At 40.4% G+C, this 23,835-nt stretch overlaps 1 protein-coding gene and 1 pseudogene across 1 annotated transcript in view; one reads left to right on the forward strand and one right to left on the reverse strand.

Moving 5' to 3' along the window:
- PSMD11 (proteasome 26S subunit, non-ATPase 11) overlaps window positions 1-23,835 on the forward strand; it is a 29,644-nt gene that overhangs the window by 1,683 nt on the left and 4,126 nt on the right. The window contains exons 2-9 of the mRNA XM_007190159.3: window positions 844-945; window positions 6,240-6,364; window positions 13,121-13,192; window positions 13,593-13,650; window positions 15,419-15,613; window positions 19,980-20,124; window positions 21,069-21,129; window positions 22,920-22,982. Coding sequence (XP_007190221.1) covers window positions 844-945; window positions 6,240-6,364; window positions 13,121-13,192; window positions 13,593-13,650; window positions 15,419-15,613; window positions 19,980-20,124; window positions 21,069-21,129; window positions 22,920-22,982 — 821 coding nt within the window. The remainder of the gene's footprint in view (window positions 1-843; window positions 946-6,239; window positions 6,365-13,120; window positions 13,193-13,592; window positions 13,651-15,418; window positions 15,614-19,979; window positions 20,125-21,068; window positions 21,130-22,919; window positions 22,983-23,835) is intronic.
- LOC114238848 (very-long-chain (3R)-3-hydroxyacyl-CoA dehydratase 1-like) lies at window positions 16,924-19,620 on the reverse strand (annotated as a pseudogene).

A 23,835-nucleotide genomic window follows, 5' to 3' on the forward strand; every position in this document is an offset into this window, starting at 1 on the left:
TCCTTGAAAGCTTTCCTGTTAGAACAAGCTTGAGTCATCATGGTTGACAGCCTTACTTTTTCCGGACTCCATCATGGAGTATCAAAATCTTGGTTTTTGTCAAGTCATGATGCTTTGTGAGAGAAGTGATAACTAGTGATGATTGCTAAAATTATCACTACAAACTTGAAGAGGCTGTCCAGTGTTTGAGTGGTAGAATAGTTATTAACAGTTGGAAGTGGGACAGATAGCACGAAGTTTTTTTAACAGGTCCTGAATCCCTTAAAGTAGCATTCCCTCCTAAGGATCACACTGGAGCTTTGACAGGGTTATGTTTCCTGAATGGCTTTGTAGAATTATTTATCCCTAACACACCCATCAGCTGAGGCTCTCCACAGGCCTAAAGTTTATTGAAAGACTTTTGACTTTATAGTTATCAGTAACTTGGTCATTTGATTTTAGTTTGTGGCAGGTAAATGCACAGACAGGTATATTTAATATTTTCACATAACATAGTTCCTGGCATGGGGCTTACCACCACAACTGGAAGAACTTGTTTGAATTTTGCATTAACCAAGTGACAGCAACAGAAATCTCAATGTATGTGGGTAAGGGAAATTCTAATTGGTAGAATGAAAAGGCACATTTAAAATCAAAAGAGAGGAATCTGTTCTTATGATATACATGGGACATGTACTACATGATCATTTTACTTTTTCTTGTTTAGAGTTTTTTTTTTAAAGCTCTCTAGAATTTGTCTTTTGCTAACTGTTTGAGTTTGTAGTTGGTCTTGTGAGGGTGAAATTTCCTTTAGTATTCATTTTTTGTCAGAATTTTAAGAGAGTTTGCATTTTCCTCTCCCAGTGAAGCGTGACATTCAGGAGAATGATGAGGAGGCAGTGCAGGTCAAAGAGCAGAGCATCCTGGAACTGGGGTCTCTCCTGGCGAAGACTGGACAAGCTGCAGGTAAGTGCTACAAGTGGATTGCTTTCTTTTACCTGAAATGCTGCGTGAAGTTTTTTTTTTTTTTGGTTGGAGTGAGGGAACATAGGAATGCACCCATACAGTTTATTGGTAGTGTAATTCAATTTTATTGCCAACTTGTTGAGTTTTAGTTTTCTGTCAGGAAGTTAAGAGACCTTTAAACTCACGTCTTTCATTGAAGACTTTTGTTCTGCAGATGAGGGAAAAAAATCCTGTTTCTTTTGGAATATAGTGACCTGTGATTTGTTTCTGGTTCGGATTTTCACTGCATTCCCTTACATGTGGGCAGTAGCAGTCTTCGGTGATTTCATGGAGCTGCTCTGATGTATTTACGTTGGATAGTGACTCTAGGCCCCTGACTTCAAAATGACTAGGGATTTTGTGTCCAAGGAAGTGGCTTTGCTGTCCTTTTTTCCTGATACACAATGAGTAAGACATTAAATGGAGAGAACCTTCCCAGGATTTCTCCACTGGTACCTAGGGCTTTGTGCCTGTTGTTGCCCAAACATTCTAGTTGTAATTGAACCATTGACTTTGCAAGCTCGAGATGATATTCTGATGATGGGTGGGTGTGTCCTTAAAAGGAGAGAGTCTTGTTGACAAGGAAGGGCTTTTGACAGTAAAGTGACAATAGTATTTAGAGAGTAGCCTGCTTAAACTTAAAATGGATGATTTTTGTCAACTTTAAAGTGAATTTAGAGCTTATCTGATTAGAATGGATTAAACGTGGTTGATCTCGTGAATTACTTTCCCCCAAATTATGTTGTTATCCAAAAGGATGATACGTGTAAGTTAGCAAAATTTCTTGAACTTGAAAACAAAGATCTTTTCCAATTAAGTATGATAACTTATTAATTATTAGGCTCAGTCAATAGAAAGTTGAATAAAGTTGTATGAAATTGGGAGGATGTGTTTATATGGATCTTGTATCTTATTTAAAATATCATTAAAAATATCTATAATAAGAAAAACCGTTGTTGAGTGCTTATTATGAACTAGTTATTGTTTTAAGCCCAAACAGGATTTAGGTTATTGAATCCTCGAAACAACTTGGTAAGGTATATACTATTACCTATTTTATACCTGAGGAAACTGAGCACAGAAAAGTTAAATATCTTATTTAAGGGCACTCAGCTAGTATGGGAGACTCAGAATTTGAATTCATGTAGTCCTATTTCAGAGCTCATGACCTTGAAGTATTTGCTTTCCATAGTTATCCACTTATGAGTTATCAGTGGTAGGTGGTGGTTTTTTCATTTTAGGCTGACTTCTCTCCTATTTAACATGTTTATGTTTGCCTGTCAGTTAATGTGAGCTTGGGGTTGCAAAACACTTTTGATCATTAGTCCACATGAAATATAATTAATAAGGTAATTTTCCTGAAAGAATTAGAAAACCAGGTAAAATGATTTTTTTTTTTTTTTTTGGCTGCGCTGTGTGGCTCGTGAGATCTTAGTTTCCTGAACAGGGATTGAACCTGGGCCCTTGGCAGTGAGAACCTGGAGTCCTAACCACTGGACTGCCAGGGAATTCCCTGAAATGATTTTTCTGTTGTTGAACGATCCAAATGTCTGTTTTTCTCAAGTAGAATGGATAATTAAAAACAGCATGTAGTATAGTCAGTGTTTCAGAAAATTTGTCCAAAAATGTTACTGCTTTGCTTGAAGTTATTTCATGCTTTACTCTCTCCTTATTCCTTGCCCTCCCCTCCCTGTGACCTACCTGAGAAGTTTAGAAGTGTACAGCGAAACTTATTGGAATTTAACAGGTGAATCATAAGAACTTTAAAAAACATTTCCAGGTTACTTATCATTGTTTTCTAAGAAAGACTTTGACAAGTATAATAAGGAAGTTTTGGGGCCTACATTCATTTACCTATCTTTGCTATTAATAATTGATCGGTTTGTGTTGTTTCCTTTGATTTTTGGGTTCCCTGAGAACAGAAAATATGTCTGTTCCACTGATTTTTAATTTTGTTTTGTTATGCATTTAATATATGGCTAGCACTGTGCTAAGTACTCTACTCAAAAAGTTTAAGGTAGGGTCCCTGATGGACATCAATCACTTGGGAATTAGTGAATAAGACAGTGTCTGATGCAGAATATTGATTGAAAGTAGTGGTGTTCGTCATCAGACATGATGCCTAGGCTCAGGATCTGCAGATTTCATAGCCTGAGACTCTTAAAAGGAGTGTGTTGAGTTCTGTGAGGTTCTGAAAAGGAAGTTCTGGTCACACAGTTGCAAATAATTTCAGTAAGAATAGAAGGAAGAACTCAATATGATTCTATAAGAATTAAAAAAATATCAGTGTGAAAATGGAAAGAAACGGAATATAACCAAGAACGACTAAGAAACAGTAATAGACTAAAATGAAAAATGAACTGAGTCTTTGGAAACTAAGAGGTCATTTGTTTTTCTGTTAGAGTAAGAAGAATAACTTGGAGAAGATACTGTAATGCTAGCAAGTGCTGGAGACAAGTGCAGAATCCTTAGCTCATGTTTCACTTCTGCCTTTTCCAGGAAGGAAAATGATTTTCAAAATGAAAAAGATGGAAATAACATTAGAAAGAGAGAATTAAAGCTAAGGTAGGTGAGAGAAGAGAGAGCAGGTAGTCTTTTTTAAATAAGTTCAAGTTTCTAGGCTCTGAAAACTTCTGTCTTTTAATATCAAAAGAATAGTTGTAGCAGATATATTTATAGAGCCACTATTATTCTGAGAAAAATCATGGAGGGTGGAGAGGTATAAGGAAACTGAGGATGGGCAGAACATTATTCCACTTTTCAAAAAGATAACGAAAAGAATAAATTCTAGACACTGTAAACTGGTAATCTTCAGTAAAGTTCCAGGACAGATTATTTGATAAGTAGGTTTTAAGCACATAAAGCAGTGGGTTTATTAAGAAAAGGTTATTCCAAACTCACCTTGGTTCTCTTTGGTTAGCCTTATCAGACAGCAGATTTGCAGGGGTGCACAGGCAATGGCTTGCCAACTGTCTTTGTAAATAAAGTTTTGTTGGAACATAGCCATACCCATTTGTTTACATACTGCCCATGACTGCTTCTGCACTACAGTGGCTGAGTTGAGTACCTGCCGCTGAGACCATATAGCCCACAAAGCCAAAAATATTTACTATCTGGTCCTTCACAGAAAAAGTTTGCCAACCCTTGGGATAGGAAGAATGATATAGACAACATATCTGATGTAAGCAGGGTCTTTGAACATTTGCCATGACAAATGGATCATTTGTCGAGCTGGAGGGAAGTCTCTAGCATCATGTCATAGGGATCTGTCCTTGTTCTTCTGGTACTGGCAGTATAGCTAAAGCCATATCAGAAGGTGTGCTTATTTTTGTAGATGATTCAGTACAGTAGAGAACAGAATTAAGATTCAGAGTTATTGTCAAAGCCAACAAGATTAAATTCAGTGTGGAAAGTATAAAGTTATATACTTAAACTATTTATCAAAACAGAGGAACGTGGGGAATTACCTCTCTATGCAAAAAGACCTTATGGACTCAGTCTGAACAAAGAGTGCTATTAGCAAAAGCAAAACATGCTTCTTGTGTTACATGTGGCAGTCCAATCAGGAGAATTAAGCCATGACTGCTGGTCTGACCCTACATGGAACGTTGATTCAGTTCTGGGGACCACAAGTGGTACATTTGCAAACTAGAGTTAATTCAGAGGAGGGCAACTAAGGTGACAAGGAATCTAGAAACCAGGACATTGGAGGAACAGTTGAAATAGTTAAAGCTGTTTAGCTTGGAGAAAGGGAAAGTTAGGGAGATATGAGGGATAGTTATCGTCATATATTTGAAGCCATGTGGAAAGAGGATATAGACTCATGTTTCAGAAAAGAACAATTTAGTTTGACCAACACTGGAATCGTCTACTTTCTGAATATTTCTGTCACTAGGGAGTGTTTAGATTTGTTCAAGCATAGTGGGAAATGCTGTTTCAGAAGGGACGTTGCACTAGACTGCTTTTAAAAAGCTATGATTATATAACATAATTGAAGTTTGCATAAATGCAAAAGTAATTTGAGGGAGAGAAATCAGTGTAGCCTGGCATTGGCATGGAAGACTCACTAGGACTTCAGCTGGACCTAAAAGGATATCTAAGATCTACGTAGGTCGAAGTGATGGGGAGGGATTCCAGGTGGAAATGCAGCATGAGCGAGGCATGAAAGCAGGCGTGTGTGTAGTCAGTACAGGGGTGAATGGAGTGGCAGAATTGGAAAAAAATCTTAGACGGTGGGATTCACAGGTCAGTACTGGGGAGTGAAGGGAAAGATGAACTTTTCCACTCTGTATAAAGTTCCTTTTATACCTGGCACAGTCCCATGTATCCTGTGACTGTGCAGGCAGATGAGGATTCAAGACCCTGAATTAGCATTCTCAGGAGGGGGAGGCTTGCTTGCCCTGAATTCGAGTTCTCAGGAGGCTGAGTCTACAGTTGGAGGCAGTGGCACTAAAGTAATTTTAACCTACATTCCAAAGTACTTCCTTAGTTGTGTAGTTGAAATGTTCTCTGATTTTCACGTTTGTTTCTAAAGGTGCTGCTCCCTTAGATTACTGTGCCACCCTCTTTTCTTACATAAGGGGTGGGGGGAACCTCTGTGGTAGACGGCTTTTTTGTCATAGTTTAAGACTTAGGTTTTGCCGATTAATGAGGAATTTTAAAAGGTTATAGTATAACTTTAAGGGACAAACACCCTAACTTTTATGTGAAAAGTTGATTCAGAAGAGTGCCTTGGAAATTATATTGGTAAAAGTCTAAGCTGGGCATTACTTCAGGAAGGGAGGAAAAAAGGAACCTGGAATTGAAAATCTCTGTTTAAGGGGAACTGCTGAGACAGACTTGGTTGGAAATTAGGAAAAAAAAAATTAACTCCTATAACCTGATAAATTTGTTAGCTGTGGGGAAGTAATTTTGTCTAAGGTGGTAGAGGCATAGCATATTTCGTGTTCTAGAAAACTGTTTTCTGAGAGTGTGAGTACTTTGCTGTACTTATGAGGCAGACAGACATGAGCTTTTCCCAGGACCCTCACAATAATCCAGAGGCTGAGTGGGGAATGGAATACAGATTTGGTATATGTTGTTAACTTTTTTGCTGCTCCATTACCTGCTAAGAATGCTTTAAATTCCTTCTAAGTTTCATTTTGACTGATTCCAGACATCAGTACTGGTTTTATAATCTTGGGTCATTTTTTAATGGGTATTTTGTCCCTGATATTGATGTGTACTTTTTCCTCTCTGAATTGCCTTCCACACAGAGCTTGGAGGACTGCTGAAGTATGTGCGACCCTTCTTGAATTCCATCAGCAAGGCTAAAGCAGCTCGTCTGGTCCGATCTCTTCTTGATCTGTTTCTTGATATGGAAGCAGCTACAGGACAGGAGGTAAGCTACTTTAATGACAGAAGGTAGACAATATGGAGCAAAGTGTTGTTTCAGTGAAAGAAATGCCTGCCTGCATTGTGGTACTAATGTGGAAGGGACAACTGGGAGGACAGCGCAGGACTTATCATGTCAGTTTCTCTTTGTTACAGGGCATTTGATACTTTGGGTCTGTTCCATGCTTTGCTTTGTAAGTGGAGATTGTCAGTGGTCCCTGGAATCCTCATTACATCAGGGTCACAAACTGATTCTTGTCTTTGAGGTATTGTATTGCCACACCTTTGTAATGTTTTCTGTGTCTGTGGTACCTTTCATTCTGTGTCACAAAGCTCCTTGTGAGCACTAATTAAGTCTTGTGGCATCCCTTCTTGGCATGTCTTGTACTGCATTTATGCCTTTATTGAGGGGTGAGCATCCATCTGTTTTTGTCTTGTGTGTGCAGAAGTGACTGGTATACCTGTACATGTCCTCTGTGAGTTCAGACTAGACCCTGAGCTGCACTGAAGAGTGCCTCTTTGGAATTACTGAGCCTCTTCCCATTCTTCAAAGATAGCTGTATTGTCCGCAATTCAGGAGAAGGAGACGCTACCAAAGTTAAAATTCATTGTGTAAAAAGTGGCAGATTCAAGCAGGGTATATGGTGGTTGCTTGAATCTGTTTGTAGGAAGACTACAGTTGTAGTCTTTTCTGTAGATTTATTCATCAGCACTCACTAGTGCTTGTTATGTGTTAGGCACTGTTATAGATACTGGGGATTCATTTGTAACAGCATACAGTTGTTGCTCTCATGAGAATTATATTTTAATGATGAAGGCAGGTAATAAATATATAAAACGTCAGATGGTATAAAGGCAGGGATAGGAATTGGTAGTTGGTTATTTTATATATATATACATATATATATATATCTCATTGTTTGCTATAGCCTCTGTGGGTGTAAAAGATATGAAGGGGCTTAGTGGCATATTGAGTAAATAATGGGGAACTTCAGAAACCTAGGACATATGGATCTCCCTTTGAAATCATGTAAAATGGTTTTACAAAAACCATTTTGTAAAATCTGGTTTCTTGCCTTAATGATTCTTTGAAACCTAGTTTAAACACCATAAACTAACTTCATTGTAGAAAATTCATCTGTAGTGAAGTCTTCAAATTCATTTGTTTCTGGGAGAACTGTGTTTCATGAGAGTAGATCAAAAATAGATACGTAGATAGCTGCCTTTTGAACCAAAGCATTAGAATTATTTTTATGAATAATTTAAAAGAAAAAGTGATTTTTCTAAGGGGTACGACTCTTATATCTAACCCTAATTTTTAAAAAAAATTGTATTTGTTCTCATGAAAAAGTGACACCCCATCTTTTGTTTGAATTAGGATGCCTTGTTCTTTTTTTTTTTTCCCTTGGCTACGCCATGCGGCATGTGGGATCTTAGTTCCCCAACTAGGGGTCGAACCCGCACCCCCTGCATTGGAAGCGTGGATGGAGTCTTAACCACTGGACCGCTAGGGAAGTCCCCTAGGATGCCTTAGAATGGGCTGACCAATAAGTGTTAACTTGAAACAGGCTAATAAATGTTACTTGGAACATTTTAGGCAGAAAAAATTAATTATCCAAGCTGCTTCTTTGACACTGAAGTCTTGGAATTTGTCCCTTCCCATAACATAGAGCTGACTCAGTGGATAGAACTGCAGTTGTTTAATGATCAGTTCTACTCCTTTGTCCAAATTATTGAAATAATAATTTAGTGCTCTCCTGTAATTGGCTAGTGGGGTTTACTGACCTTTGTCATGTATTCCATGTCTGGGTAGGCCCTCCTTTTAACTGTGTGTGTACATTGCTATTGTCCATTGCACATTACTTTTTTGTCAACTAGAAACCTTTCTTCCTTATCTTAGGGTGAAAGGAAACACTCGCAGGTACTGTGTCATTTTATTGTCAGTGTCATCTTAGTGTTGAGTAAGAGCTGTTGGTTTCTTTTGTATTTGATGTTTAGTAGTATAGCTTTTTTTTTTTTTTTAAAGATCTAATTTTATTTATTTTTGGCTGCGTTGGTTCTTCGTTGCTGCGTGCAGGCTTTCTCTAACTGGTGAGCGGGTGCTACTCTTCCTTGTGGTGCGTGGGCTTCTCATTGCAGTGGCTTCTCTTGTTGCATAGCACGGGCTCTAGGCGTGCAGGCTTCAGTAGTTGTGGTGCACGGGCTTAGTTGCTCCGCGGTATGTGGGGTCTTCCCGGACCAGGGATTGAACCTGTGTCCCCTGCATTGGCAGGTGGATTCTTATCCACTGTGCCACCAGGGAAGTCACAGTAGTTTAGCTTTTTATCAAGAGCGAGAGTCTTAATCCACTTAGCAGGTCTTCTTTCAGTAATTTTTGTGGATTATAGGTTATTTGCTTGTTTTGGAATAAATTATCAATCATCTAGATGGTGCTACTTGCACCTCAAACTCAACATGGCAACATCAACATCCAACCATTTATTAAATTCTGTCAATGCAACTTTCTTCAATCTCTGTTCTCTACCTCTTTTTATATTTGTTCTCTATGTACAGCTGCCGTCAAGTTTGGATTCTAATTCTTCTCTTTTTTTTTTTGAGGTACTGTTGATATACAGTGGGTTCTAATTATTTCTTACTTAGACTACTGCAAAAGCCTCGTACCACCGTTTTGAGAGATATCCCCACAAAGTAACCCTCTGAACATTTTATTCCTCTCTCTGTTCACCCATAACTTGAGCCTTCAGTGACTCTCTGTTGCCTACAGAATTAGGTATTACATGTTTTTCTACAATACAGCTTAGCATGACAGTCTGATCTCCTAGACTCTATGAAGTGTACCAAACATGCCAGCCTTGTTGGATACTTGCTCAGCAAGTCCTGTACACTCTTCATGATAGTACCTTTCCCTTCTGTAGTTCCATGTCAAGTACCACCTCCTCTGAAATCTTTCCTTGTTGATGTCACTGTGATCTTAACTCTTCAGTGATCCATATTATATTTTGTACATGTTATATTGTTGATTATGCCTTGTATGATGATTACCTGAACATTTGCTTTATTTTCTTTCTTTTTTTAAATTTTTAAAAAAAATAAATTTATTTATTTATTTTTGGCTGCTTTGGGTCTTCGTTGCTGCGCGCAGGCTTTCTCTAGTTGTGGCGAGCGGGGGCTACTCTTCATTGTGGTGCGTGGGCTTCTCCTTGCGGTGGCTTCTCTTGTTGCGGAGCATGGGCTTCAGTAGTTGTGGCACGCGGGCTTCGGTAGTTGTGGCTCGCGGGCTCTAGAGCGCAGGCTCAGTAGTTATGGAGCACGGGCTTAGTTGCTCCGCGGCATGTGGGATCTTCCTGGACAAGGGCTTGAACCCGTGTGCCCTGCATTGGCAGGCGGATTCTTAACCACTGCGCCACCAGGGAAGTCCCTTGCTTTATTTTATTTACTGTAATATAGTCTCATTCAGGTGAAGCCCTATATCCCTTGTAGTACCACAGTGCCTTTCTCATTCCTAATTCATGGCTATTCCTTAACCATGGCTACCTCTGACCTCACCTACCATATTATTCTTTCTTTTACTTTCTTTACAGCTGTAACACTGGCCTTTTGCCTTAGCTCTAAACTGTTCTAGCTTTGGGGCATTTTTATACATCTGACCTTTTTTTTTTTGCCGCGCTGCATTGCTTGTGGGATCTTAGTTCCCTGACCAGGGATCGAACCTGTGCCCCCTGCAATGGAAGCACTGAGTCCTAACCACTGTACCGCCAGGGAAGTCCCGCTCTCAGCCTGATCTTAACACGGCTTTTTTCTTCACATCATTTCAAGTCTTTGCTTACATCTCATTTCCTCAGAGACCTTCTGTTATCACCTTATCTAAAATGCCTATCTCTGCTTTCTTCGTATTTATTTTACTTATTAACATCCGTTTCCTACTTAGAGTATAAGTTTCATGAGGATAGGTACTGTGTCCTATTTACTGCTGCATCCTCTGCACTTAGAGTAGTTTGGCCCAGAGAAACTACATAACTAGTATTTGTTGAGGGAATGTATGGATTATGCCTTCCAGATGGTAGATGCTCAGGAGATACTTTGTTGAATTAAGACTTAAGTTTATTGACTTGAGATACAAGCACGGGGTATTGTTACTACATTTGTCTATGTGACTCAAGGCCTCTGACTTGGGGAAATTGGATATAGTCTTCTTCATCTTGGAAAATTCTAGGTTCTTTTAAAATTCTTTGATTGACTAATGGGAAAGGATAGAGGAGCAAGTCATAGGTGGATCACTGTCATAGTACTATTGAGGCCTGAGGCAAAATATGAAGTGTTAGGACATTGGTAAGAGAGCTAGGAGTTTGGGGGAGTTTGGTACCAAGAGCTAGAGTATTGGGGAGTTTAACACCAAGAGTATGGGGGAGGGGATTTTCCTTGCCTTTTTGTATTTGGGGACTGACCATAAGTCAGATCTACAGAACAATCTTCAGCTTGCTGTATTCCGAAAGCTGATATGATTCAAGTTAGGTTCTGGTCATTTGCAGTACTAAAGTTTAGAGCCTAGGAAGTGAGGCTATATGGGTGGGGTGGGGGACTGAGGATTGGGGTGGTTAGCAAGGGTAGGGGAGTAGAGAGTTGGGGTGAAGAGGGGAGCAAGAAGAGTGAACCAGATTCCTGCCAAATAGTGAACTGAAATTCCAGAATTCATTCTACCTTCCAGGGATCTCTAGGCAGTTTCTATGGGAAGCCATTTTTTGGTGTAGTCTTTCCAGCTAAAACACAATAGGACATTTTAAGAAACCTTACATCAAAAATCCTGTTAATGAAACAATTATTTCAATGGAAAAAAGGGAGTTTGTGCTAGAGAATTTCAGACTTAGAGTGGTAGTTAATTTTTTCCCTTAGGAATTTAGTTAATAAAGGCATATAAAAAATGACTAAGTGTATTTATTTAAAGCTTAAAAAATACCTAATTTTGACCGTGTCAAGCTTTTGTACTCAAGTAGGGCTTCCTCCAGGAGCATGGGCTTCTTGTGTATTCTTATCCCCTTTATCAGTCATCCTTAGCATTAACAAAGGACAAAGCCTCTCAAGCTATGTAGCAAGGGCAGTGGCCTTTAAAATTTTTTCTTAAAACTGAAGCACTGGTTTCACCAATTATAGTCCCAGATATTGCAAAGCATGTACCCTGTAATTGATAACAGATAGGCAGTTCATGTTGTACAGATTCCCTGCTCTAGGAGAAATGTCTGTATTGACCTGAGTTTATTAAGGCTGGGTTGAGGTAGGGTCAAGTTCTGGTCCCAACAGCTGAATACGTGACCTTGGGTGAGTCACTTAACATCTGGACTGTCAGGGAAATGGGGACAGGTTGAGATGCTAGAGTAGAACTCAGTGTTTCTTAATTAGGGATATACATCAGAGTGGCCAACCTTTTATTCTAGACTACTGGATCAGGAGCCTAGGTGTTCATTTCTGCATTGTTTGAAAAAGCTTGCTGGGTAAAACTGATGGTAAGCATTTCTTAGCCCCCAAAGACACGTAGGACTGAAGATTTTTATTCTTGTTGCTAAAAATGTTCAGCAAAATATTTTCAGTTCCATTCATGTCATGAACAGAGATACTACTTTGAGTTTTGCTTTTTAGAACAAAACTCAAAACCGTGAAATTGTGATTGGCTTGCTTTTATTTTAGGTTTTGTAGAATTTACTGTATGAGGGCAGTTGAGTTTAGAGTTGGGTATTAAGTAGCCACTAGGGGGCTTCAGTGAGTTATAAAGATTTCATTGACTCTTACTGGTGAATCCTCCAAATACCATGTAATGTCATCCATTTATCTAAAGGCAGAAGGTCTGTTAATTTGGATTTTGTCCCTTCACTTTTCCCTCCTTGTAACATCTCTTAAGAGAAATTGGGATTTACATAAAAACCTGTTCTTTTAGCACTTAGTTCTCTGGAAAGCTTAGTTTCTTTTTATGCTCTGATTATGAATCTTAACTCGCAGTAACAGACGTGATACAAGATCTGAAGCTCTTAATATGTACTTGTCAGAGCTACTGTGGCAAGGGTACCTATGGCATGTAGACCATCTAGCATAGAACACTACTTTACGTTAGTTACTTTGCATGGTACCTTACTGCTTGGGTAGCATACAGAACTGGGGTTCAAAGTACCTTTAAAGAAAGCTTAAAAGCCTCTTAAAGTGTTAGGCTAATTCTCATTTCTTTTTACTTCCTTTAGTACAAGCTAAGTTTGCTGTATTGTGATGAGAATTGTTTGTTGCACTTCGTAGAATCTGGAAGGGAAAAGCCAGATGGGCCTTTTGAGTCTTACAAGCAACTGTTAGGAGTAAGACACTTGTGCCTAGGCTGAGAATTTCTCCCCTTTATGACCAATATAGTCACATGAACACATTACTATTACTATTCAGGGAGAAATTTCTGCTTTAAAAATTTCTCAGCCATTATAGAAATCTACATTCCAGGGCTATGTATGTAGCCTGGGTCCCTCCTGGGACAGTAGAAGAGGAATCTTGAAGATGAAACTCTTTTCCAAGGGAACACAATCTAAGTACAAAGATACTTTGTGTGTAAAAGGCCAAGTTGATTTTCCATTATGCTATAATCATTACATATTGAGATACTGGGGATCAAGGCATGCCCCTGAGACAGTAAACATGGGTATGTAAGGAGGAGGAGATGAAAGCTGTTCTCCAGAGCAAGGCTTGTGGGAAGAACGTGAAGACATAATGTTGCACGTACTGTCTCTCCCTGTTGCAGGTCGAGTTGTGTTTAGAGTGCATCGAATGGGCCAAATCAGAGAAGAGAACTTTCTTACGCCAAGCTTTGGAGGTATGTGCCTACATTAGTACTGATTTCAGATCTCTAGGCATTTGAAGGACTGTGCATATAAGTAATACCATCCTGATCAAAAGTATTTTCAGCAACTTTGTATTATCCAGGCACCTGAAATTATTGGTAGCAGTGTCCCACTCATGAGAATTGCTCTGGTTGAAGTTTTGAGACAGACCTGCTGCTTGGCTCAGAAAAGTAAGCAGCAACGTGGTTTAGTCAGTCACTGGCTATAATAGGAGATAATATCACGGGCTAGATGATTTTTTAGGCTGAATTTGATGCTTTCATCAGGACTTGAATATTCAACAGTAACAGTTCTGTGACTGTCAATCTTTGATTTCTTTCTTTGGCTTTTTTCCTCCCCTTTCCGTCAGTCAATGCCTTTTCTCTTTCCTAGGCAAGACTGGTGTCTTTGTACTTTGATACCAAGAGGTACCAGGAAGCATTGCATTTGGGTAAGTAAGCTGGTGGAAGCTAGTAAGGCGTCTGTAGCTGGCTAAATGAATGTATTCCAAACCTGGCTACTCTTATTAGTTACATATTAATAATTTATATTCTGCCTACTTCTAAGAAGGATTTAGGGTGGCTTACATTTACTGAATCTGTCATGGAAAAATGCCATTTAGAAGTTCTAAGAAACTAACTGTCAACTTTAGAGAACAAAAGGGTCAAATTGCTTGTATTTACTCTCACATCTACTGTATCTGTTTATAATTATTCCTAAAATCTATTTTAAAAATCAAGAAATTAACTGGGTGCAAATACATAGGAAACCTGAAGTGGGTCAACTAAAGCCTTTTCCTTTTGGCTTTTAAACACTGTGAAATCTTTGCCTGCTGTTTTTTTTTTTTAATTAATGGATACATCTGGACTGTTTGCTCCAGATGGAAGAACACAGCTTTCATGATCTATTAAGTTGAAAAAATTGCCAATATTCAATTCTTATCCTGCAAAAATGGAAATTTCATATGGTTCAAACAACTAGTAGCATTTAAAAAAAAACAGGTTTATTGAGATATAATTCACAGACCATAAAATTCACCCTTTAAAAGTGTGCAATCAGTGATTTTTAGTATATTCACAGAGTTGTGCCACTGTCACCACTGTCTGATTTCAGAATATTTTCATCACCCCGGAAAGTAACCTTGTACCCATTAGTTGTCTCTTCCCATTAATTCCCCATCCATCATCTCTGCCTGTCCACCTTCCCAGGCAATCACTAACTACTTTTTGCCTCTGTAGATTTGCCTATTCTGGACATTTCACATAAATGGAATCATACAGTGTGTGGTCTTTTTGATTGGCTTCTTTCTCGTAGCATAATGTTTTCAAGGTTCATCTGTGTCGTAGCATATAACAGTGCTTTTATTGATGAATAATATTCCATTGTATAGCTGTACAACATTTTATTCATCCATTCATCAGTTGATGGACATTTAGATTGTTTCCACTTTTTGGCTATTATGAATACTGCTGTGAACAGGTTTTATGTGGACATGTTTCCCTTTTGGGTATATACCCAGAAGTAGAATTGCTGGGTCATATGGTAACTCTGTTTAGCTTTTGAGGAACTGCCAAACTGTTTTCCAAAGTGGCTACAGCATTTTACATTCTCACCAGCAATGTATGAGGAGAGTTCCAGTTTCTCCACATCCTCACCAACATTTCCTAATATTGTCTGTCTTTTTAATTTTAGCCATCTTAGTGGGTGTGAAGTAGTATCTCATTTTGGTTTTGATTTACATTTCCCTAATGACTAAACTAGTGATGTTGAGCATGGGGAAGAAGGTGTATTTGGAGAATGTTAGTATATCCAAAGCTCTTTCCTTCCCCCACCAACCCTAGTGCCTGGTGTTTCTTATGTAGTCTTGTGATTATTGGACAGGAAGAGAGTGAGATCAAGTGTCTGTCTGAACTGGATAAGTAATTTCAGCATTTTCTGGGTGGGGATTCCCACTGTATTCAAATCTTAGGAGTAAGCTTATATGATTCTTGGCTGTAATGTCCTTTGTGTGCGGAAAGGCTTCAAAGAGATCTGTGTTTCTCTTTTGGAAGATAGCACATTAGCAGAAAATTTAAATCTTGCAAATAAATAACCTCTTTTTGAGTTCAGGCAGGTTTCTTTATTCTCAGTGTTCTTATGAGGGTGAGAGGAAAATATTACGATATTAAAATATTAAGATTATGGCTAACAAAGGGGGTATATGTTTTTTCTTTCTCCAGGTTCTCAGTTGCTGCGGGAGTTGAAAAAGATGGATGATAAAGCCCTTTTGGTGGAAGTACAGCTTTTAGAAAGCAAAACATACCATGCCCTGAGCAACTTGCCAAAAGCCCGAGCTGCCTTAACCTCTGCTCGAACCACAGCAAATGCCATTTACTGCCCCCCTAAATTGCAGGCCACCTTGGATATGCAGTCAGGTAACACCCAATGTTTTCTTAAAGCTCATCTTACCTCACAGGTGAAAGGACTGGGGGGTTAGGGCTGGAGAATAAAATTGGCTGTTTTGGCTCAAGCTTCCTCAGAGAAACCAATGGAAGGTTACCTCTCTCACTCGCTGCCCCTCTCCTCTTCACTTGCTGTTAACTGCCTAAAATATATAAAGAACATACTTAACCTGTGGTTGACCAGGCAAACTGATTATTAGAGCCAACACCCTAGAGAGGTCTCACTTAGGTTTAAAAAGCTCTCCCTTATCTTCCATCTTAGTCACTTACTTAGAATGGTAGCACTTCTCTCCAGAATTGGACTAACCCAAGTGTCTTGTCACTTGGAGATCTTTGTAAATCATGTTGGACTTTTCTAAAGGGCCTCAGATCTAGGCTGAGGAAGGACACCCTCCCCCCCCAACCCCCTCATTTCAGTCGAGTGTAGTGGGTTGCTTTCTGATGGAGTGTGTGAATTTTGGGGCTAGGAGGCCATGGATTGGCAATAGAATACTTTTTCTTGTAGTCAGCAGCTTTTATTAGTTATAACTTATCAAAATTGAACGAGCATTATTGGAGTCAGAGGACTAACTAGTGTTACCTGGTATTACCTCTTCACAATCTTTGTTTCCATGTAAAACTGTAAGAGGGAGATAATAGCTACCATACTTGCCTCTCAGGTATTGTAAGTATCAAATGGCATGTTTTGTGATTCAGGTTAAAAGCAGAAGCTCTAGAAAAAAGTCTAGAAAACGACTTTTCTAGGTTGAAATTTTGGTTCTGCAAATTTCTAGCTGTGTGACTGGGCAAGTTACTTAAATTTTTCTTTAGCTCATCTGAAAAATGGCGATAAATAATTGTACCTTCTCATAGGATGGGAGTGAGGATTAAATGAGATGATGAATGTAAGCTCTTATCACACAGTACCTTGCTTTGACCAAATACCGGCACTTTGTTTAAGCCACTGCTCTTCATTATGTTCTTTCTTCATGGTCAAGAGATGAACTTGCATCTTATTTCTCAGAGCAAATAGAGGCCATTTTTATGTGAACCTTCTTTATTTCTCTTTCCTCCCCAGAATTTGTTTCATTGTTCGTTTTTACCCATTATCAAGCATGATCCTTCTACCTGTCCTTTTTTAAGTCTTTAGTTTTTCAATTCTAAGTCTAGTTTCTCGTCTCCACTTGGATCTTCCTCTCAGTCTTTTTTTTTTTTTTCTCATCAAGCTCTTTATTCTTGTTATTAAAACTTGGACTCAAGTAATCCTGGTTATTCTGGAAAAAGCACCTTGTTGTAGGGATCATTTAATCATCCTTTTCGACAGTCACCTCTCCATGAAGCACCTGTCTTCTCTGACGTAATGTATGAAAGTAGAGTTGTGGAAACAATGGTATACATGAGGCCATGGTTATAAGAAGAAAATGATAGTAGTCAAAAGAGACATTGTATTTATTGGGAAGTCTTATTGAGAACATTCCTGTTTTCTTCACGTGTGGTAAGGCAGCGTATATTGTATGTCGCGTATCGTCTGAAGTTCACCAGCAACTCCGACAGGATATAAGGTGATAAATTATATTGGTTTTATACTGTGAGTAACGAGCCACACCATAAAGATTCTTGAACTCCCTTGGACCCCAGCCACAAGCACAGAAGTAGGTACAATTCCAATTAAACAGTGGACTATCTCAAGCAAGACGAATGTCTGGAAAAATTTAAGTGTCTTCTGAATACTTCCATATAAACCTTTGTGTGTTCCTTTTTCCATATAAGAACAATAGGCAGTACCAGCCACCCTGCGGTCATGGTGATGTTGTAGAAGGTGAGCCAGGCGGTGGCCAACAAGCCCAGGCGCCTCCTCTTGCCCACGGCCTCCCTCTTCTCGCCGGCCTCCGAGGCACCACCATTGGTGCCGCCCTCCTTGCTGGGGGGACGTGGACAAGAGGGGCAGGGGAGCGGGAGGGGGCCTGGCTGAGGGCACTGCTGCCGCCACGGTCAGGCGCCCCGCCAGCCCTGCCAGCCCGGCCCCCTGCCTTCCTCTCAGTCGTTGAACGGCCCCAGCTGAAAAAGCACAGCCTTTTGTCCTTTTAAAATTGCTGTCTTCTCCTTTTCTGTCAGGCTTCTTGGAAAAATTGACAGAATGTCATTACTCTGGTGTCTCTGTTGACTCCTTGAAAGACAGTAACTCCCCTCTATCCTCTGTCAGATTTGGTGGGGTTTGACACTGTTGAGCACTCCATGCTTCTTTGACAGCATTATCTTCTTGGTTCTCCTCCCTTGACTAATTATCCTCAGTCACTCTTTCTTCTGATGTATCAGGTTGAGTCTCTCTCCAAATCTGCCCTTTCTTTTCCATTTCTACAATCACTGCTCTAATTAATGCCACCGGACCACTGGAGTAGTCTTTTACTGATCTAACTGTCCCTAGTCACTTTTCTCAATCCATCTTGCTAACTAGTCCTAAAGTCATTTTTTGGAAACACAAATCTGATCGTGTAACTCCATGGTTCCCCATTATCCCCAGGCTATTTTACTTTAACAGTGCATTCAAAAGGAAGACATCCTTTTCATGGTTATCTCTGGTTTTCAGTCCTAGTCACCAAATGACTTTATGTGTTCCTGCTCCTGTGCTTTTATATATTTTGTCTTCTGTGCTTGGAATTCCCCTTTCCATCTTCTCCCCTTGGCAAACTCCTATGCATCCTTCCGGATCAAGCTCACATGTCTGCCTTACAAACCCTCTTCAGTGCCTTCTTTACTTTGGACTTCCCTATGAAAGGTACATTCTTTGGTACATATTATGGTACGAATCTCCTTGTTTCTGTTTTGATGACAACTGTGAGACTGTGAGCTCCTTCAGGGCCTTATTCATATTTATTTTCTCTATAGTAGTTATATCAGTGCTTGGCACATGGTAGGCCCTTGTTAATACTTGTGTTGAATGAGTAACAGTCTAGTGTTTTGTTTCTTTAAATAATAAATGTCCTAAGCCAGCTGTGATACTTGTAGTCCTAATGTGGTCTCTATTTGCTAATGTGTTTTGGAAAGCAGTATACCAGTTCTTCTTTACTTTTTTCTTTTTTTAATCAGTCTTATTTTTTGTCTGGTCTATTCTAACTCTGGACTGGGAAAAATGGGAAAATGGGCATTTGTCTCATTTAATTTGGCAGCGCTAGTAGTCTGTTGGATATTTTTGAGGGAGGTCTCCTTGGCTACAGAGGAGGGTGGGTTTTCTCCAGGCCTCTGTAGTTAAGAACAGTAGTAGGAGAAGGACCTGATTCCTTCAGCCTCTAAACAGGAGGCTTTTTGGGTAGGTTTGGCACATATCACTCAGTAGTGGTTATTAATTCATAAGTTCCCAACTGGCATGCCAGGCACACAGGTATGTGACGGGTGGTCTGAAACAGTGATCCCCTGGGGTCATGTGTGAGCAGTTTCATCCTTTTACTCCAGTGTGCTGAATACTTTATTCGTGTACCTTGATGTGGAAAAGTTGGGAAACCCTGTGGTAAACAAATGGATGTGGCTGAGGCAGGGTTAGAACTGATACACAGAATCTTAGGGCTTAGTTGCCTTCCAAGCTAGGAAGAACTAATTTTCACGTCATCCCACGTGATAGCATAGGTTGGAAGTAATAGCAGGTTCAAAGTTAGGCTCATTGGGAGCAACCCAACTTCTAAACAGTAAGAGAACTGGTTAGATGAAGTGTAGCGTATCAGCCTAAGGAAATACTGCTTAACTGTGTACAATTAAGTTCATGGATTTGGCATTACGTGAAATCCATTTACTGATCGCATCAAGGCAAAGGTACATCTATCTATAAATGACCAGTATCTGAAATGAGACTGTAAGAGGTTGGATTTTTTTTTTCTCTCTCATGAAAGCTTGCTTACTTATAAAAATGTCAAGTTTAGAAAAGCTACCTTAAAGAAATGGTTGATGTTATTAAAACTAGTAATTTGGGCAGACCAGGGAGGGATGTTTGTGTCAGTTTTCTGACCCATGAAGGTAATGTCATGGAGGGTAAACGTGGCCTTTTCTAGTGGTTCCAATGGCTAGCAGGACTGCTGTGGTGGTGCGAAAAGATGTTACCGTATGCGGTTTTTAGGATCCCCTTTTGTTGGGTCTCTAACTCCTTTGGAATTAATATTGGAAAGGTGACTTGAACTGGGAGGCCAGAGACCTGGGTTCTAATCCCAGCTTTGCCACTAGATGGCAGTGACTTTGGGCAGGTCCTTTATTCTTTCCTGACATCGTCAATAAGTAGATGAGGTTGGGATAGATTTTTGAGGCCCTTCCCAGCTGTGACATTTTATGGTTCTATTATTTCATATGGTTCTTACTCTTTTTTTTCAATGCCCAGGTATTATCCATGCAGCAGAGGAGAAGGATTGGAAAACTGCATACTCATATTTCTATGAGGCATTTGAGGGTTATGACTCCATCGATAGCCCCAAGGCCATCACATCTCTGAAGTACATGTTGCTGTGCAAAATCATGCTCAACACGTAGGTGCACATTAACTTTGGGATATGAGAACTCAGGTCCTTCATCTAAGATTTTCTGCCATGGCAGAGATGGCTTGGGCAGGGAGTTTGGCCAGTTACAGAAGCAGTGGCTGCCACCTTGTGGGGCTGACTGAGGTGGAATGGGAGGATCGAAGGTAATCCAGAGCACTTTTCCTTGCTAGTCTTTCAGAATTGGGGAGACAGATTTCAGAAATCTTTTTCCCAGCCCCTCTGAGTGTTCTCCTCATCCTACAGTTCTGTCCAGAGAGTTGTTGAGCACAGGACAGAGGGCCAGGAAATGGCTTACAGACCACCACCAGCCATTGGGCCACCCAGAATGGGAGTGGTTAAAGGAGAGGTTAGGGAGAGGTTTGAAAAAGGCGACAATGGCAAGTATGACAGCTAGATCTTTTTCTAAAGATTTACAGAATTATTCCACATTCTTTTTTGGGGTTAAATGAGATACTGACTGGGATTCTTTTTGGATCTTGGGATTAAACAGGGCTTGTGTTTTGAAAGATCTGTTATACTGGGATATGATTTATATGTATCATTTTGCCTGTTGGGTCTATTACTTCTGGTAGGTTCAGTGCGGCTTTCTTTTTCTTTTTTTTTTTTCTTTTTTTTTGGCTATGTCGTGCAGCTTGCGGGATATTAGTTCCCTGACCAGACCAGGGATTGAACCCGGGGCCACGGCAGTGAAAGCGCCAAGTCCTAACCACTGGACCGCCAGGGAATTCCCAGTGTGGCTTTTTTTTTAATGTTCAGTTTTGCTGCTTTTCAGCACTGAGCCCAGAGTGGAGAAAGCCTAGCTTCTGTGGTGTGAGAGGCCTGTGGGTTTAGGGGTGGGCAGAGTCTTTTCAGAGGAAAAGATATTTGCCTAAACATATGCTTAGAAGCATAACATCCTGGAGCAGTTGACCGAGTATGTATTTTCTTTTTAGCCCAGAAGATGTCCAGGCCTTGGTGAGCGGGAAGCTTGCACTTCGGTATGCGGGGAGGCAGGTAGGGGATGCCTTCACTGCGGCTCTGATCTCTGCTCACTCTGAGGCAGCGTGTTATTAGACATGGTGTTCAGTGAGACCGTGCTCTTCAGGTCTCCATTCCGCTCTTCATTCTTTCTTCCCGCCTCTTCTTTTCATTAAGCTCGTTCGGTATATTTCCTGTATTGTTAATTCTTGGCCTGAAAAGTCAATGTTTGGTGTTCTTGTGGGTATCGGGTGGTTTGAGGAACTTACAGAACTCAGAATTGAACTGTAGCATTTACAGTGAGTTAGGTTGCATTTAGCTTCGACCGGAAAGTGTATCTACCATGATCTTGGCTTGGAAATTTAATGTGCGGAATAAGAAATCTTGGATTCTCCAAGAGTGTGGAGCCGGGTAAGGTCTGCTGCGCATGTGCTTTAGAGAGGTCAGATTGCTTGGTGCAGAAACTAGGTTTTGATGACTCATTCAAGTGCTTCTCTTATCAGTACCTTCCCACTCTTGTCCTGAGTTTGGGTGTGGTCAAGAAGAGACCTTTGATGGTCGGTAGCCCTATTTGTGATGGCTTTTATGCCTGAATAGGTAAGAGTGTGACCTGTGTAAAGATGATGTCTCAGATGTCTGCATCATCACTTTGTACTTTACTTGATTATCACTGGTAAAGTAAAAGTAGTCTTTCTAGGTTTCAAATGCAGTTGTCTCTAAACAACAGACACGTTGGCTATCTCACTGTATCTTTGGCAGAATGTCCACAACAGATGATTTCTTCCTTCTATACAAGTGGCCCTAATTGGCTTTTCATCAGAAAAAGTTTCAGATCAGCTCCTAGTTTTGACCAAAAGAATATTGGTTATTTTTGTAGTGAAAGACTCACTATCATATCTAGAATTAGAGTTGAGGAGATGGGCTAAGAGAGGTCAAGTGTCCAGAACAAGGCCAGGTAACTAGTAATGGTGAAGCGAGACTTTGAACTTGGGTTATCTGGCTCTGAGTTTCATGCTATTCTCATTATGACATTTTTCTGTCTATAGGACAAATGCTGGAGACAAACTACACTAATGATTAGCTTTGCATCATTTTTAAAGTCTGCAGTATAAGACTACCTTCCTTGTTTAAGTACATAGGCTGGTACAAGAGGAGCTCCCTCTGGTCCTTTGTACCTTGATGACAGCTTTCAAGCAGGAGTCAGGCACTCAGGAAGATGAATGTTGTAGATTTCGTGCTGAGTAGAGACTTAACAGCTTGGTTGGGTACTTTTTATAACGTTTTATAAAGTTAGAAGTTGCCCCTCAACCCTTGGTTATACCTTCATCACTCTGGGGTTTTAACATTCAGTATGATACGTAGAGTTTTGATGCTTCAGGCCTAATGAAAGTAAACCTTGGTCTGTGCCCTGCACCAAACCCAGCAGAATGAGTTTTTATAAAGCACAAGGTATGATCAAGTCTGAGGGCAGGAAGGCATCTGTGGGGTGTAGGGATAGGGAGTCTTGGAGGAGGGGGGAGGAAATCGCACTTCTCTGGCCATTTTCCCTTTTAGCTTGTCATCTTTGGAGAATGTTTTATCAAAGTCTCTTTTTTGGAAAACTTCCTATTTCCTAGTACCTTTAAGTCACTTCAGCTTTCAAAGGGAAACTGGTTGGCACACAGTGGTATTCCTCTAGCTTTTCTTCCTAGGCCTCTGAAGAAGAGCAGTGGTGGGGCAGGTTCTTCCTTGCAGCCAGAAGTTGTGTGGACATAGCATGTTCCTTATGAGACTTGTTGGGATGTGAGTATGCAGATCACTTTCACTGTTTCTCTCTTTATTCTTAGACAGAAGCATTAAAATGTGTGGCTCAGGCTAGCAAGAACAGATCACTGGCAGATTTTGAAAAGGTAAGCAAGGTATTGGGTTGGTAGGGAACTGGTGGAGGGGAGGGGCATTTGAGCACTTTAAAAAGTTTTTTTTAATCTTTAAATGATTATAGTTTTACAAGAAGTTGCAAAGATAGTACAGAGTGATCCCATGTACCATTCACCCAGTTTTCCCCAGTGGTTACATCTTATCTATAGTACAGTATCAAAACCAGGAAGTAGTTAAGCACTTTTGTACAATGAAACTTGTTGAGTTGTCATACCTCATTTATATACAGTACCTTTCAGTTTCAAAAAGTTCTGTCGTCCTTCTTTCACTTGATTTTTTTGTTGTTGTTTTGGCTGCGTTGGGTCTTCGTTGCTGTGTGCAGGCTTTCTCTAGTTGCAGCAAGTGGGGGGCCACTCTTTGTTGCGGAGCACGGGCTCTACGCGTGTGGGCTTCAGTAGTTGCAGCACACGGGCTCAGTAGTTGTGGCACGTGGGCCCTAGAGCGTGTGGGCTTCAGTAGTTGCGGCACGTGGGCTCAGTAGTTGTGGCGCGCAGGCTCTAGGGAGCGCGGGCTTCAGTAGTTGTAGTGCGTGGGCTCAGTAGTTGGGGCTCGCGGGCTCTAGAGTGCAGGCTCAGTAGTTGTGGAGCACGGGCTTAGTTGCTCCGCTGCATGTGGGCTCCTCATTGGACCAGTGATTGAACCCATGTCCCCTGCATTGGCAGGTGGATTCTTAACCACTGCACCACTAGGGAAGTCCCCTTTCATTTAATTTTTCACAGCAAACCTGTTACCTGTATTTTATGCTTGGGGAAGCTGGAATTTAAAGAGGAGGCCTGGGTCACACAGCTCATGTGTGTCAGGGTCTGACACAAGCACCATGCGGCA

Source organism: Balaenoptera acutorostrata, chromosome 20 (genome assembly GCF_949987535.1).
Source record: "Balaenoptera acutorostrata chromosome 20, mBalAcu1.1, whole genome shotgun sequence".
Taxonomy (NCBI): Eukaryota; Metazoa; Chordata; class Mammalia; order Artiodactyla; family Balaenopteridae; genus Balaenoptera; species Balaenoptera acutorostrata.